The sequence below is a fragment of the Rhipicephalus microplus genome, chromosome 1 (assembly GCF_043290135.1).
Source record: "Rhipicephalus microplus isolate Deutch F79 chromosome 1, USDA_Rmic, whole genome shotgun sequence".
NCBI lineage: Eukaryota > Metazoa > Arthropoda > Arachnida > Ixodida > Ixodidae > Rhipicephalus > Rhipicephalus microplus.
Window position 1 is genome coordinate 166,601,068 of NC_134700.1, and position 12,302 is coordinate 166,613,369.

The 12,302-nt window shown below is 45.7% G+C and overlaps 1 protein-coding gene across 1 annotated transcript in view; it reads left to right on the top strand.

The window, feature by feature from the left end:
- Nucleotides 1-12,302, top strand: part of LOC119178275 (carcinine transporter) — a 41,714-nt gene that overhangs the window by 17,442 nt on the left and 11,970 nt on the right. Inside the window, exons 6-8 of the mRNA XM_037429470.2 lie at nt 226-355; nt 1,079-1,170; nt 11,414-11,628. Of these exons, the coding sequence (XP_037285367.2) occupies nt 226-355; nt 1,079-1,170; nt 11,414-11,628 (437 nt within the window). The remainder of the gene's footprint in view (nt 1-225; nt 356-1,078; nt 1,171-11,413; nt 11,629-12,302) is intronic.

Genomic DNA, 12,302 nt, shown 5'->3' on the forward strand with positions numbered 1-12,302 from the left:
TCAATATTTTCACTATGGTTTGTTCTGGATGCAGTTGTTATGTTGTGCATGCCTGATACAGCTGTCATGATAAACTTCTGAAACAGTCATGACTTGAACGTCATTGGTTGGGGGCAAGAGATGGCTTTGTGTAGTGGTTTCATGCTGAAATCTAACATTGCTCTTCTTTGTTGACGTCTTCACATCTAGTGACATTTCAATTATGAGTCCTCTGCACCTCTGCAGGTTTGTGCCGGAATCGGCCAGCTGGCTGCTGACGCGAGGTCGCAATGAGGATGCAGTGAAGTACTTGCGCAGGGTGGCCTTCTTCAACAAGAGGGATATCCCTGACAACCTGGAACTGAAGACAGATAGGGTGTGTTTCTCAGTTCACTACATATATCTGCGTTTACAACTTAACTTTCTTATGGCAATATTGTTTTTGCTAGCTGTGAGTCCCTATACGGCACTGCCCCACCTGTAAATTTTCTCCGAGTTGTGTGTGTATGTTATGTTCAAAGAAATTATAGTTGTATTATTGCAATCGACTTCTGATTTCACGATAGTGCGGTATAAGAATGTGAGGTTGGTAACATTTAGCCTTCGTATGGTTGTTGGGGTGTCCCGGAAAAGAAGTGTATATTCAAAGGTAACTACTGTATGATGTGACGAAAAAAAACTAAAAAATTGCTCGTGTAAACTGACAAAAAACAGTGGTAATTAGAGATCACCGAGAGATATCTTTGTTGTGTTGTAGATGTACATATGGTGATAATGGTAACATTTTTTGGGATTCAACAGCATATTTCTTTCTCAGAGTTTGCCCATCATTTTATGATTTGCTTAATATATGTCTGTTGTGCCATGTAGGTTTCGGCCTCGCTTTTGTGAGAAGTGAGCATTCTCAGTAGTGTAAAATCTGTTATTAATCATTGATATCTGTAGTGTGGAAGATGGTAAGAGTATGTGATTACAACCAGCTCTCTCAGATGGTTTTTATCAAGAATTACAAATAATAATTGCAGATGAATTGGGTGTGGTAGTTGCAGTATACACATTTATGCTCCACATTTTAGACTGTCTTCATTATAAATTTCAGGGGGCCAAGGAAGATGCCAAGAGGGTCACATTTCTGGACCTGTTCCGCACACCGAGGATTCGCAAGCACTCCGTGCTGATGCTGTGTGCATGGTAATTGTGCCAAGTTGACAATTTATTGTGCTGTAGCCTTCAGAATGACTGCAGGAATTATATAGTTCTTTTTTTATTGCTTGCCTGCAGCAAGTTCCGTGGACCTTGTTATTTATTTAGCTTATTACTTTTATTATTCACGTAATGCTTTTTGTTAGAGCTGTGTGATTATTATAAGCTTATATGTAAATATTACAAATGTGTGGAGTTTTGTTACAAGACTGTGCTTCTCGAGTCTTCTTGATATTCACCATTTGAGATACTTCATCGTAAGGATTATTCACCCCAGTGCTCATAGCAGAAAAATGACGCATTCATTTAACATTAATTCAAGAAAGACATAGAAAAAAGCATTGATGGTTCAGCTCGAACAAAGGCTAAGCACAGAATAAAAAATAGTGCTAGCACCATTCTTTCTCCTACTAGGTCCTCGTAACTAAACATCAGCGTCTGCTGTTGCATCTAGACTGACCCGTAACACTACAACAGCATTGTCGCTGTTTGAATGCTTCGTTAACTCGCTTGTTTGTTGCAACCTTGGCATCTTTTTAATTTATTTATTTCAATATACTGCAGACCTTCTCGGTCCAACCAGGAGGGGTAATGCATAAAATTATTACAATTCTGTCGAAAGTGACGATCACATTAAAAAAAAACAGTTCAATGTTGGATGGTTGTTAACAGTTTCAAAGATACACTGTTTATATCACAGGCGAGCATAGTACAAAAATGTAATACACTAACGAGAACAAAGAGTATTGCTGATTTCTTGAACGAAAAATTCTACCATTTCACAGTTCACCGCAGATGATGGTAGACTATTCCAGTATGCTATTGATGATAGAAAAACAGAGTTTTTATGAATGTAATTGCGACTTTTAGGCAGCCATATTGTCTTGTTGTGGTTAGTTCTTGAGGAGTGTCTGAGGGGTTGAAGAAGATGTTCCGTTACGAATATTTTATACTGCTCATTATACAAATGATACAAAAATTTAAGGTTGGAAATTATTTTGCGTTGATCAAGACAACACAGCTCGGCTTTTTCATGCAGAGCTGTTCACTGGTATCCCGGGAATAACTTGCAAACACTAATTGGACTGCTAAATTTTGAATTCGCTCAATTTTTTTTTATGAGAAACTTGTGATGGGGACTACAAATTATGTCTGCATATTCTAGTGCCGGTCTAATTAGTGTCTTATATGTGGTTAGTTTAATCTCAAGAGGTGCATTGCTTAGTCTCTTCTTGACAAATGACAGCTTTCTTGTCACTTTTGCACAAATAGTCGCTGTATCTGGCTCTGAACTGAGATTGGTTATTAATGTAACTCCCAAGTATTTTACATGCTTGCTTTTGGTGATTTCCGCATTTCCTAATTTGTATGTGAAATTAAGAGGCTTTTTCTTGTTTGTAAAGCTTATGGCTACCATTTTTCTTGCATTCAGTGTCATTCTCCATTCCGAGCACCATGCCCGAATTTTTTGTAGTGAGTGATTAAGGTGAATCTGGTCCTCAATTTGACTTACGGTCGTTTATACGATGCAGTCATCTGCGAAAAGCCTTAGTTGAATAGATGGGTCGATGCAAAAAGAAATGTCATTAATATAGGTAAGAAATAGAATTGGCGCTAACACGGATCCTTGTGGTACGCCTGACAAGTCGTCTAGGCTGCTTGAGATATTGTTGTTCACGGAAACGAATTGTTTATGATTCTTTTTGTATGACATTACCCATTGAATAACTTTATGTTCAATACCAATTGCTTGCATTTTCATAATGAGGTCATGGCGGGAAACGACATCAAAGGCCTTTAAAAACGGCATCTATTAGTCCTGTTGTTTTGAGTGTATTTGCGATGCCGTTAGTCATCTCGGCTAGCTGTGTAACTGTTGACAGGCCAGATTTAAATCTGTGTTGTCTAGAGTAGAGCAGGTTGCTAGCCTCTAAGTAAGTTATACCTTTAAAAGTTATATGCTCTGTAGCGAAGTCTCTGAACTATGAAATGGGTCGAACTCTTGAGTACCTTCTAGTGGGGCTACCCAACAAGGACGCCGCTCGCGCTGAGAGCCCGTGCTTGGCCGTGACTGTCGCCATTGTATGTTCTCGCTCGTTGCCAGCTAATAAACGCCTTAACAATTTGGTGGAGAGTGCTGCGATCCCCGTCTATGCCTTTGGAGCTACGATCACGTACCCTGCCATCTACTATGTACCACGTCGCTTCTCAGCAAACGCCTCCTCCAATGCCTCTCCCTTGTCCCGGTGTCCCCAGAATCCGCGATTCACCCATTTTCACTGGCGCTGATGGCACTGACGTGGAGGACTGGCTCGCCATTTACGAGCGCGCGAGCGTCCCCAACAAATAGGACGGGGACGGCAAGCTGACCTACTTGGTATTCTACCTTATGGGTGTTGCCAGTTTGTGGTACAACAACCACGCGTCCGATTTTGCCACCTGGTCCGATTTTAAGACCGCAATCATCAACGTCTTCGGCCGCCCTGCTGTTCGCAAGCTGCAAGCCGAGCAGCACTTACGTGAACGTGCTCAGGAGGCTGGTGAGTCATTCACCAGCTATATTGAAGACGTCCTGGACCTATGCCACAAATCTAATCACACCATGTCTGAGTCTGACAAGATCTGAAACATCATGAAAGGCATTGACGATGATGCCTTCACGATGCTGCTCGCCAAAAACCCCGTCACAGTGGCTGAGGTCATCACACTGTGCCAGAGCTACGAGGAGCTCCGCCGGCAGCGTTCGATGACCCGACGCTCCCCACCATGTGCTGCAACACTTGCTGGCTTGGAGGCCAGTTGTGACCAAGTGGCGTTGATGGCAGACCTAAAGTCCTTCATCCGTGAAGAAATCGCGCGTCAGTTCTCGCTCCTGCCCTTTGCCCACCAACCGGCTGTTCAACAATCGCATACTACCCTTCTCCCTCCCATCCGTCGAGCGATTGAACAGGAAATAGCAGAGGTAATGCCTGCGTACCACCACCCACAGCCTCCGGCTCCTGCGCCCCTGAGTTACGCGCAAGTGGTCGCCAGGCCGCCCCAAGTCGTTCTAGCACCCGCCCCTCTGACTTACGCCGAAGCTGCCGCTCGACCTCCGTCCTTTGCAGCCGGTATGCCCGCTACGTATGTTGACGTAGCCCCTCAGCCTCAGCTTCAGTCCACCATGCAGCCACCGTTCCGTCCATCGGCCCTTGCGACATGGGTGAGACCTACCCCGGTGAACAGATGGCGAACACCCGACAACCGGCCCATCTGCTTTGCCTGCGGTTACGCCGGTCACGTGGCCCGTTATTGCCATCGCGTACAGCCGGCTCCAATTTCTTCACCTGTTGCTGGCCAACTCAGCCGTCCTTATCGCGAAGAACCGCCGTCTATGCCACCTCGGTCTCGCCCAGGTCCATCTCGAAGATCGCCGTCCCCACGACGTCGTTCCCTGTCCCCCATGCGGCCAAGTGCAGCTGCTCATGAGCGGGAAAACTAGTCGTCGCAGTCCCCGAGGCAAGGACTGCGACGCTATCGCAATGTGAAAGCCCTCAGAGCAGCCCCTTGAATGTCATTGACGTGCTTGTGGACGGTGTTTGTGCATCGGCTCTTAATGACACTGGAGCTGCCGTATCAGTTATGGACGATAAACTCTGCCGCTTACTTCGAAAAGTGACGACGCCACTTTCTGGGTTGTCCCTCCGTACTGCAAGTTTGCATCGTATTCATCCTACAGCAGGGTGCACAGCTCGTGTTGTCATCCAGGACGTTCTGTATGTCGCCCAGTTCATCATCATTCCGGCATGCTCTCATGACGTCATCCTGGGATGGGACTTTCTCTCCCGCCATGACGCCGTCATCCATTGTGCCGCCGCCGAAATTGAGCTCTCACCCTTCTCGCATTTGACGTCAGAAGGCAGTCCCTCGACACTGAGCAAGATTCTAACAAAAGACGATACAACAGTGCCTCCAAACTCGACGACGGCTGTGTCTGTCTACTGTGCCGGTCTCTCCGACACCATTGCACTCGTTTCGCCATCTGACCGCGCTTGCAGCAGGAAAGGGTTGCTAGTACCTTTCGCGACCGTGCAGGTCGACCAGGGCAACGCTGCTATTTTTGTAACCAACCCGTCCCCGTACACTGTTACCTTGCTTCGAAGGGAATGTCTCGGCAGAGTGAAACCAGTCGACGACGCACAAGTCCTGGACGTACCCAATGACACGCGCTGTCCCAGGTCGCGTACCATCAATGCTGTTTCCACTTCTGATTCGTCATCTGCTGATGTATTTGGCCCCTCGATTGCTGACAACCTTACGGCCGTACAGCGTTCCCAACTTCTGGACCTGTTGCAAGAATATTGTTCTTCTTTCTATGTCGGGCGAAGTTCTCTCGGTCGCACGTTCGTTGTTATGCATCGCATCGACACTGGTGTCAATCCACCTTTACGGCAATGTCCACATCGCGTGTCACCTGCTGAACGTCGAGTAATTAATAATCAGGTTGACGATATGCTCCGACGCGACGTTATTCGGCCCTCGGACAGTCCATGGGCGTCTCCTGTTGTTCTTGTTGCGAAGAAAGACGATTCTGTGCGGTTATGTGTGGACTACAGACGGCTCAATAAGATCACTCGCAAGGATGTTTATCCACTGCCACGCATAGATGACGCGATTGACAGCCTTCATGGAGCCGATTTTTTTTCTTCTCTCGATCTGCGCTCGAGGTACTGGCAAGTACCCATGGCTGACAACGCTCGACCAAAGACCGCCTTCGTCATGCCAGAGGACTTGTACGAGTTCAACGTCATGCCGTTTGGTCTATGTAATGCACCTGCGACCTTTAAGCGCATGATGGACACCGTTCTGCGCAACTTGAAATGGTACACGTGCTTGTGTTACCTCGATGATGTCATTGTCTTTGCTCCAGATTTCTCCACGCATCTCCAACGTCTGAAAGAAGTTTTCGCACGTGTGAGCAATGCCGGCTTGCAACTAAATCTGAAAAAGTGCTGCTTTGCAGCACGGCAACTCACCATACTGGGGTACGTCATGTCCAAAGACGGCATTCTTCCTGATCCTGCCAAGCTTCAGGCCGTGGCCGAATTCCCTAAACCTGCATCTGTCAAAGAACTGCGTAGTTTCGTAGGACTGTGCTCATACTTTCGACGCTTCATACGAAACTTTGCCACGATCATATCACTGCTGACGAAGCTCCTTCGAAGTAACAGGCCCCTCAATTCGTGGTCATCCTAGTGCGACGACGCGTTCGCGAAGCTCCGCCATTTGTTGACGTCGCCTCCCATTCTACGCCACTACGACCCTACAGCCCCAACGGAGGTGCACACGGACGCCAGCGGTGTAGGCCTAGGCGTTGTCCTGGCGCAGCGAAAACCCGGATTCCCTGAATATGTCGTAGCATATGCAAGCCGTACACTCACGAGAGCCGAGACAAACTACACCGTCACGGAGAAAGAGTGCCTGGCGAACCTCTGGGCCCTTACAAAGTTTCGACCTTATTTGTATGGTCGCCCATTCGATGTCGTCACCGACCATCATGCACTATGCTGGCTTTCATCATTGAAGGATCTCTCAGGCCGTCTCGCCCATTGGGCTCTTCGCTTACAAGACTACGACATCCGTGTGCTGTACCGCAACGGACGTCAGCATGCTGACACTGATGCCCTCTCACGCTCCCCTCTACCTCAAGACGGCGTGCCCTGCTCAGTAACCTCAATTGCTGTATCTGCTATCGATGTTGACATCCTCACTACCGAACAGCAAAAGGATAATTGGATCGCCTCACTGATCAACTTGCTCTCTGATCCGTCCTCAACACCATCCACGCGTGCCTTGCGTCGTTGAGCTCACCATTTCGCCATCCGTGACGGCCTCCTACACCGACGCAATGACGACTCCGATGGCCGGCAGTGGTTACTCGTCATACCCCGCAGTCTGCGGTTGGAGATATGTGAATCTTTCCATTCTGATCCGCAATGTGCGCACTCTGGGGTATTCAAAACTTACCACCGCATTCGACAACGCTACTTCTGGCACAGGATGTACCGCTACTTGCAGCAGTTCGTTCGCTCTTGCCTCACTTGACAACGCCGTAAACCGTCAGCACACATGTCGCACGCCGGTCTGCAACCGTTACCTTGCCCTGACCGTCCCTTTGGGCGCCTAGATATCGATTTGTATGGACCACTTCCTCTGACGTCGGCTGGTAACCGCTGGGCCATCGTTGCCGTTGACCATTTAACGCGATGCGCCGAAACCGCCGCTCTCCCTGCGGCTACTGCGCGCGATGTTGCGTCCTTCCTGCTGCATCGATTCGTACTGCGCCACGGACCACCCCAAGAGCTTCTCAGCGATCGAGGCAGTGTCTTCTTGTCGGAAGTCGTCGAAGCCATTCTGACAGAGTGCCATTCTGTCCACCGCAAAACTACTGCTTACCAGCCACAGACGAATGGCCTCACCGAACGCTTTAAACGCACCCTCGGCGACATGCTTTCTATGTACGTCGCTGCCAACCACTCGAATTGGGACAATATACTGCCCTTCGTCACCTACGCCTACAACACCGCCCCTCAGAGCACGACCGGTTTGTCACCTTTCTACTTGCTGTACGGAAGGCACCCGTCGCACACCATGGACATGATACTCCCGTACACGCCAGATCCATCTGAGTGTACACCTAATTCCGAGACAGCCAGGCTTGCTGAAGAGTGTCGCGAGCTTGCAAAGACATTTACGACCCAAGAGCAAGAGCGGCAGAAGAGTATTCGTGATGGCTCCACCATTTCTAAGCCCACGTTCCTTCCTGGTGCGCTTGTATGGCTCTCGATCTCGACCTCTGTAGCTGGCCTCTCTTCCAAACTACTTCCCAAATACGAAGGCCCCTACCGTGTCATCGAGCGCACCTCACCCGTCAACTACCTGATCGAACCCGTTGAACAATCTTCGGACATGCGCCGCCGTGGGCGAGACATCGTCAACGTGGAGCGCCTGAAGGCTTATTATGACCCGCTCATAGTAACAAGCTGTTAGGTCGCCAGGCGGCTCCCTCTTCGACCCCGGGGTAATTGTAGCGAAGTCTCCGAACTCTGAAATGGGTCGAACTCTTGAGTACCTTCTAGTGGGGCTACCCAACAAGGACGCCGCTCGCGCTGAGAGCCCATGCATGGCCGTGACTGTCGCCATTGTATATTCTCGCTCGTTGCCGGCTAATAAACGCCTTAACAGCTCTAATATTTTGTAGCTTGTGCTTGTTGAAAAGACTGGGCTGTAATTGCTAGATTCATCTCTAGATCCCGATTTATGTATGGGATGACCTTAGCCGTGCGCCAATCATCTGGAATTGTGTGTGTAGATAGGGAGCTAATGTATATTTTATACAAATATTGACTCACCCACTCAGCATATTTTTAAGGAAAGTGTTTGAAATGTTATCTGGGCCTGGGGACTTCTTGGCATCAAGTTTTTATAGACACTTTCTAGATTTATATTTACTTCTGACATAGGTTCAAATGAAGAGTTTGATGGCAAAGTTCGTCCAGAAGACCCATGTGTGAAGACGGAATGAAAATAAACGTTCAGTTTATCTGCTATTTGGTCTGCTTCGGTGATGATTTGATGGCCCGATGAAAGCAGGGGGATATCGGAATGCTTACTTGGAAAATAGTGGCAAAACCTTTTCGGCTCTGATCGCATGAAAGACGGTAGTGTTTCGAAGAAGAAGTGAGACTTAGCAATAGAGATTTTGTTGTCTAGCGTTATAATAAGGCTCTGTAGTTTGCTAGATATTCTGCGCTTTCGTTGTCGTTTATTGTTTCTTTTTAGATGTATAATCTCCCGCGTCACCCACGGATACTCTCGGTCAATGCGTTTTCTTTTCAGAGGAACGCAATATCTTTCCAATAACTCACGATATCTTTAAAGCATGACCACATTTCTCTTATGTTGTCAATTTTTTCAAAATCGGTAAAGGATGACGCTAAATGGTCTTAAATGGCATCGTCGTCTGCATGCGCATGGTCTTCGAAATGAGTGGTGCGACTGTTTTTGTTGTTTGAGATAGCGTTATAGGACATGAAAAGATAATAATCTTGTGATCAAAAATTTCATCTTCTACACTGATACCACAGTCCTCGATTGAACTGCTGACGAACACGAGGTCAAGTATTGACGAACAAGCATCTACAACATGTGTGGCACAAGATATTAGTTGGGACAATGAAAAACTGAATGCTGTCAGTAGCAATGATTCTGAACTTGCTTTTTCTCGTTGGTCTTGGCATAATTCTGGCCAGTTTATTCCGGGCAAATTAAAATCACCACAAAGAATTGTCTTCGAACGTGAGTTCGTATGCTGTGGAATGTATTCTTGCATAATTTCTAAATATTCAGAAAAAGAGTTTGGTGGCTGGTACATTGCACCAAGAAATATGCTTCTCCCATGATAATTGACCCTGCATGACACACTTTCGTGGTATTGTCCTTTAAATGAGAAGACTTAAGGCTATTTTAATAGCTATAGCGACCCCGCCATCCCGTGTTTGATCTTTGCAAAATAATTTGCATGAAGAGGGAACAACCTCAGAATCGAGTATGTAATCATGCAACCATGCTTCAGTATTGAATAAAATGTGTAGATTATGGTTTAGTATTACACTTTCAAGTGGAGTTAGCTTGTTTGAAACACCACAGACATTAAGTGACACAACTTGCAAGATTTTGGTACAAGGCTGTCATTGCTTGCCTCAGCTTTTCAGCTGCTTTTGCGCAGGCGCAACTGGTTTTGGTATTTTCACCCTCTTGGTTTGAAGCGTGTCCCAGACAAACAGTTCCCCACCTACTTTCATCTCGTCACACTTTTAAGCCTTTCAACCTCTCTTGCTCTGCAGAGTGCCAAAGTTTTCCTCTTGTGTCGCACACTTTCTTTGAAAAATCCTCTGAAATAGTGATTTTCGTTCCTTTCAGTTTGCTGCATTCTAATAGAATTTTTTGTTTTTCTGCAAAGTCATACAACCGAAGGATAACTGGACGGGGGCGTTCTTCTTGGTATTTTTCCACACGATGAAATCTTTCAAGCGACTTCACTTTTTGCCTAACAATTGTTCAAACACCTCTTGTTTTATGGTGATTTCTAGTGATTTCTAATCCGCACATAGATCTTCCCCGATGCCGTAAATTACTAGATTGTTTCGTCGGCTTCGATTTTTCAAATCGTCAACGTTAGCCGACAGCTCAGGAAGTTGGACGTTCGTGTCCTTGAAGGATTGTTCGCAAACCGCTACTTTTTGTTCTAGAAACCTATTCCTGAATGTTGATCACCGCAGATTCAACTCGTTTCAAGTTAGAAGTCAATTCCTTCAACGATTTTGATGTTTTTATTTTATCCTTCAAGATCTTTTTCAAGAGATCGTTTGTTGACATGGATTCTGATTCAGAGTTGGAAGTCGGCCCTGGGTTAGTTTATATATCACCGGTGGTTAGTAACTGCAACTTGATGACATCAACACAATCTTTCGTGGTTTCAAGAAGAAAACATGGACTTGGCAGCACTGTCAAGGCTAAACAGTCGTCTCAAATAGAATAAGTGGCTTTTTCACCAATCTGGCTAACAAAAAACAACGTTGGCAAGATGGTGTTTTCTCTGCGCAAGAGTTTCTTGCCTGCTCTCCAGTGCAAGCACTGCTCTTTGCTTTTCATGCTTGTGTAGTGCATGGACAGATACACTAAGGCTTTCCACGAAATTCGAAGCCTTAGTGTGTGGATACTAAAAACTGCCAGATTTTTGTGCGTGTGTTCAGTTTTACTTCTTTAATGTGACTTTTGCTTCGATAGAATGATGTGCAACAGTAGTTGAGCTAATTGCATCGAGATATATATACTACGCCTTACACCGTGCTGTGTTACACCGTGTGAAAATTCGCAACCAGAGCTTTAGAAAATAAAACAAAATTGCCCTTGTACAATGTTATTTGCATTATTGAAATACTTGTTAGCTAATGTGTTACACTCAAATTCTAGTAGAAGTTATATTAGGTTGGGGGATTACATAGGAAAGAAGAATCAAATGGAGAAAACAAGCACATATTTACTGTTGCCATTCCCTTCGTGTGAAGTTTTTTGATATATTTGTTTTCAGCAGTACTTCATAGTTATCATTTAGGAGCACTTGACTTTTAGAGTTGCTGGTCTCATTAATTATTCTGTGCTCAACATAATTTCTTTTGTCCATTTTCAGGTTTGTCACGTACTGCTGCTACCACACCAATGTCTACAACACGTCGTTCCTCGGCACAGATGTATACCTCTCGTACACGTTGGGCTCCCTAGTGGAACTGCCTGGATTGCTGCTTGTGCTGTTTGGCTTGGACACGCTTGGTCGCCGTTGGCCGATGGTTATTGTGACGGGTGTTGCTGGCATTGTTGGCATCCTGTCCATTCTATTCCGCAACGGTGAATATTGCAAAAGCAAAGCTTGAGTGTTCTCAAAGAAAAACATCTTTAATCATTACAGTGACATTAATTTTGTGTTTGTAGTTTAGGGTCATGTACAATCGCACCTATATTTTCCAAGAAAGTATAGGCAATTGAATTCTAAAAGGCATCACAGAAACAACAAAATAACAGCAGTAATACGTTATAAAAATTATCAGACAACGATAGGTAACATAAGGGTTGTTTTACAATTTCTGTGCCTGACTTAGTGGGAAGTGGCAAGGGTATAGAAACGTCTGTACATGTAATTTTGAAACAGTGCTCCACATTGTCTACATTCTTATCATCGTGATCTTTTAGTGGCTGTTGTCTTAGAGAAATGAAGCTCAATTTAAAACAAACAAAACAAATACAGTTGGCAACACCTCCGCAGTTGCAAAAGTGTGCCTCAGAATTCCTCTCATTCAATCAAGAGATAGCTGACATATGTGGTACATGGCTAGCCACTGCAAGATCCTTGTTGCTTGCTGGATATAAATCAGATTCAAGGCAGCCGCCTAGGTGATTCAAAAGATTGCCGTCTTATTGTACTAGCATGTCTTTCTGTCTAATGGGAAGCATCAGCTTCTTTAGTTGGTGCATTGGTTGAGCAATATTCACATGTGGAGAGCCTTCCTTTAACATGAAGGTTT